Source organism: Octodon degus, unplaced genomic scaffold, assembly GCF_000260255.1.
Source record: "Octodon degus isolate 3935 unplaced genomic scaffold, OctDeg1.0 scaffold00086, whole genome shotgun sequence".
NCBI classification, from domain to species: Eukaryota; Metazoa; Chordata; class Mammalia; order Rodentia; family Octodontidae; genus Octodon; species Octodon degus.
In genome coordinates, this window is record NW_004524662.1 from 1,696,478 (window position 1) to 1,700,637 (window position 4,160).

At 43.9% G+C, this 4,160-nt stretch overlaps 1 protein-coding gene across 1 annotated transcript in view; it reads right to left on the bottom strand.

Annotated features, from left to right (window-relative positions):
- LOC101578138 overlaps positions 1-4,154 on the bottom strand; it is a 19,071-nt gene extending 14,917 nt beyond the window's left edge. The window contains exon 1 of the mRNA XM_023721821.1: positions 3,521-4,154. Within this exon, the coding sequence (XP_023577589.1) occupies positions 3,521-3,889 (369 nt within the window). The 5' untranslated portion in view covers positions 3,890-4,154. The remainder of the gene's footprint in view (positions 1-3,520) is intronic.
- Positions 4,155-4,160: the final 6 nt, after the last annotated feature.

Sequence of the window (4,160 nt, forward strand, 5' to 3'; positions counted from 1 at the left end):
GTCTAAAGCACCTACTTAGAACAAACGTAGCAAAGCACAGGGACCGCGGTTCAATCCCCCAGCACCACATGCCAGCCAGCCCCGCCCCCTGGTGGGCTAAGCTAGCCACACACACACATACACACACACAAATAAATAAAAATTAAAAAAAAATTATTTAACTGAAATGGACTTACACTTATTTCTAAAGTGACATTCATTTATTTTGATACATCTTTTCCCCATGATGATTTACAGGATCTTCAAGCCAATATAAGTATTTTATAAATATTAAAATATTTGGGTATACACCTGCACAATACCTCAGCAATATCTTTAAGCAAGAAAAACCCTGAAAAGTAAAGACTAGACACAATTGTTAGGTACAGTGAAAATCTGCTGCAAATATTTCTGAGGTAAGAAGGCACCGCATATCTGTTCAACTAAGAAAACCACCCTTACAACACAGGATGATTTTATTTTTACAGAGGACCTAGAACACTTAAGCTGCCAGTTAGGTACTGAATGGCAGAGCAATGTCCCCAGTTTATACCACAAATTCATAGGGAATGGGTTCCAACAACTCAGGTTACTTTCCATTGGTCCTCACAAAGTGTACTTCTCTAGGAAGGGCCGGCTGGCGCTTCAGTTGAACCCAGATACCTTTCTCTTTGGCTTCCTTCTTTTTCTGATCATTTTCCTTGACACATTTCAGGAAGCTATCATGACTTTTTGAGTGTTTAATATGCTCGATACACACATTAATCCTCTTGGCAAGTATCTTGCCCTTAACTTGCTTGTTTACAACAATGCCAACGACATGCTGGGTAACGTTGCAGATTCTTCCCGTTTTGCCATGGTAACATTTGTGAGGCATTTCTCTCTGCACAGTACCCATTGCCTCGATGACTACACTATCACCCTTTTTGTAGATTCACATGTATGTGGCCAAAAGAACAACCCCATGTTTTCTAAAAGGCCTGGAAAACATATACCGGGTTCCCTTCCTCTTGCCCTTTGTGTTAGTCATTTTGGCAAATTACTGGAAGTTGGTGGTTCTGGCCAAAAGACTCCATTCAGCTTTGGAATCCACTTAGTTTTTCTTTTGTTTACTGTATTTTCAGCTTGAATTCTTTCCTTTGGTTCTTCTGATACTTTCTCCTTTGTCCATATTTTATATTTTCTCATTTGTTTTAAAAATGTTCATAATTGCTTACTAAAGCATTCTAAGTAATGTGTTAAGATTTTTGTCCACAAATTTTAGCATTCCTGTTTATTGATTTTGTTTTCTTTTTGTTGTAGTAGGTATTGAACTTAGGACTTTGTGCATGTTAGGTAAGTGCTCCACCTACTGATCAATACCCAATCCTCACTGTCTTTTTTTCTTTCAGGTTAAGGTGTTCTTGGTTCTTGGCATGATACATGATTTTTTCTACTGAATCTTGGACATTCTGGGTATTATACAAATCCAGACCTTGTTTAAGCTGGCTTTCTCTGACACTATTCTAAGAACAGAATGGAGGGGTTGTAGTACTACTGCCAGGTGAGGGTAGAGGTCCAAGTTTCACATTCTCTATTGGGAACATTAGTGGGACTTCCTGGTTACTACTGGGTGGGAATATGAGTTCTTGTTCACCACCAGGCTTAGGTTGACACCATGCTGCTTAGAAGGAAAAAGTGTATTTAATTACTGTTCTCTACAAGGTCTTCAATGACAACACAAGAAGTATGGGAAGGTTGGCCTTTTTACTCTTGGCCAGTGTTGAAAATCTGAACTCTTACTGACACCACCCCTTTTTAAATCAGGTGACAGAAACACCAAAGAAAGGACAGAGGAAAAAATGAGTATTTCTGATAAAAGGATAGAATTCACTGTTCCAGCAGTCATTATTCACTTGATACCCTCCCTTCATATAACTCTAGTTCCACTTGAAACCAAAATGTTTTCTTTCTTATGGGCCCCTCTCCTGAAATATAATAGGACTTGTAAGACAGTTTGTAATACCAGCATCTGTTCAGATCAAGTACCTCAACTGTACCATAATGTGTTAGGCCCATTCGTAAGGGACCGAGTCCTTCTCTTTGCTAAGGCTCCTTCTAACAGGCTCTTTTAATGGAATGCCTGTTTCCTTTTTCAATTAGATTGGCAGAACTCTAACAAGATATCCTCAGTTTTAAATGGCCCAGATGGTCAGATTCATTTTATTCAGTAACTGAGGAGAGATGTGAGTCTTAATTCACAATATTTGTAATACTTTGCCCATGAACATAGTCAAAGTTGACACTAGAAACTCTCTGGCTCACATGCGTTTTTGTTTCCCTTCATGAGAGCTTTCCTTAAATCACAGCCAACCATGTATTGTGGGGCTGAAATTATTTTAAAGACAGAATGTCAGCAGTGGTATTCTGTGTTCTAACAAGAGATTTAGAGCCACAGCCAAGAACAGTAATAGAACCTTCTTCGTTCTTACTGTCATTCCTATTGTTATTCTCAAACAGACTCCCTTCTCTTCCTCCCCTTCACTTCTCCTTTCTCTCTTGTTGCCTTTTTTGTTTGAATGTCCACACCAAAGTCTATATAATGGACAAAATATCTTAAACTTAAATATGACCCTACCCAGTATTGCTTCCTGTGAGGGCCATATCGAAGCCAACACATAGACGTTTCTGGGTGCAATTCCAAGTGAGTCTTTGGGGTGAGACTGCCTGGGTGGAATCCTAGCTCTGCCACGCATTAGCTGTAAGACATTGTGCCAATTCTTTAGCCTTACTGGAGCTAGAAAGGCCTCCTGCATAAAACAAAACTTTTAGTGATATTTGTCTACCTGTTGTAGTTGCTGATAGGATAAAAATGCACATGATGTCTATCCCATGATAAGAAGCACCTCTAAGTTTCTCTAACTGGAAAGGGTCCAGAAAATTCTTTTTTGTGTAAGTTCAGCATAATAACTGATTGCACCACTGGAGCTCCAGAAAACAATTTTTGAAATGCTTCAAGAGAACCATTTCCACTGGAAATATAGAATTGTTACAAATTAAATTTCTGAATAGTAATAACACTGATCTCAATATATAAATTCCCCTTTACTGTAATTCAAAGTAAGGCCAAACAAGGAAGGTAAGTGAGTTTTCCAAATGAAATGCCCATCCTGTTATTTCCATACTACATAGCCTCGTCTTTGAAAGGAAATGCTAGTCAGGTCTCAGCTAATGTTCTTTGAACCCATTTTTGGAAAATCTTCAATGTCGTGTTTTGAAAAGACACATTCTTCAATAAGAGGAAAATTCAAATAAGATACAAAGAAGTTCAACAACACCACGGGGTTTTTTGTTACAGCACATCCTATTCACGGAGTTTTAGAATGATTTTTTTAAAGCTTGTCCTTCAAATATTCTATTTCTCACTTCAGTAGCCTGATTTCTTTAGTCTAAATTGCTACAATGCTGAGAATAAAGGCAATCATCTAAATTAAAAAAAAAAAAAAAAAGTTACATAGAAATGAAACTGCACGCGCAGTGCTGCGCTCCTCCGCTCGCCTACCTCCATCCTAATGTCGTAGTTCTCGCCCAGGACGCTCTCTATGAGCTCTTTGATGGTCTGGTCGGAGGCCAGCTGGTCCTCGGACTGCAGCGAGGTGATGATCTCCTGGATGGACCTGGGGGCGGTGCGCGTGCGCAGTGCAGCCGGCCGGGCGTCCGCTGGCGCGCCGCTGTCGTGCCTCGCAGCTCGGGAAGAGGCCCGGGCCCGGAGGTGAGCGACGGCGCCGGGGCCTGCGGACGCCCGGCCACCGCGGATCCTCACCCTCCGCCCGGCGCCTGCCTCCCGCTCGCTGTCCTGGCTGGAGATGGAGCTGGCCCTCCGGCCTCTGGCCCTGGCGCCCCCCGGCCCAGGCACGCCGTCCTGGCTCATGCTGCGCCCGCGGGCCTCGTCCGGCGCCCACCTGACCGGCCACGGGCTCCGCGGAGGGCGCCCTCTTGGCCTGCCCGGGGACCGAGACGGCTGCAGCAGCACCGCGGGCCTGGAGGTGCCGGCCTGCGAGGCGATAGCCGGTGGCCTCTTCTGGGACCCGAGCCGCAGGAACGCAGAGCTGTGCAAGTAGAAGTCTCGGGGACAGAAGGGCCGGGGCGCCCCGACGGCAGCCGGGCGCGCGGCCCCTTGGAGCGCCCCCTGCAGGCGCGCG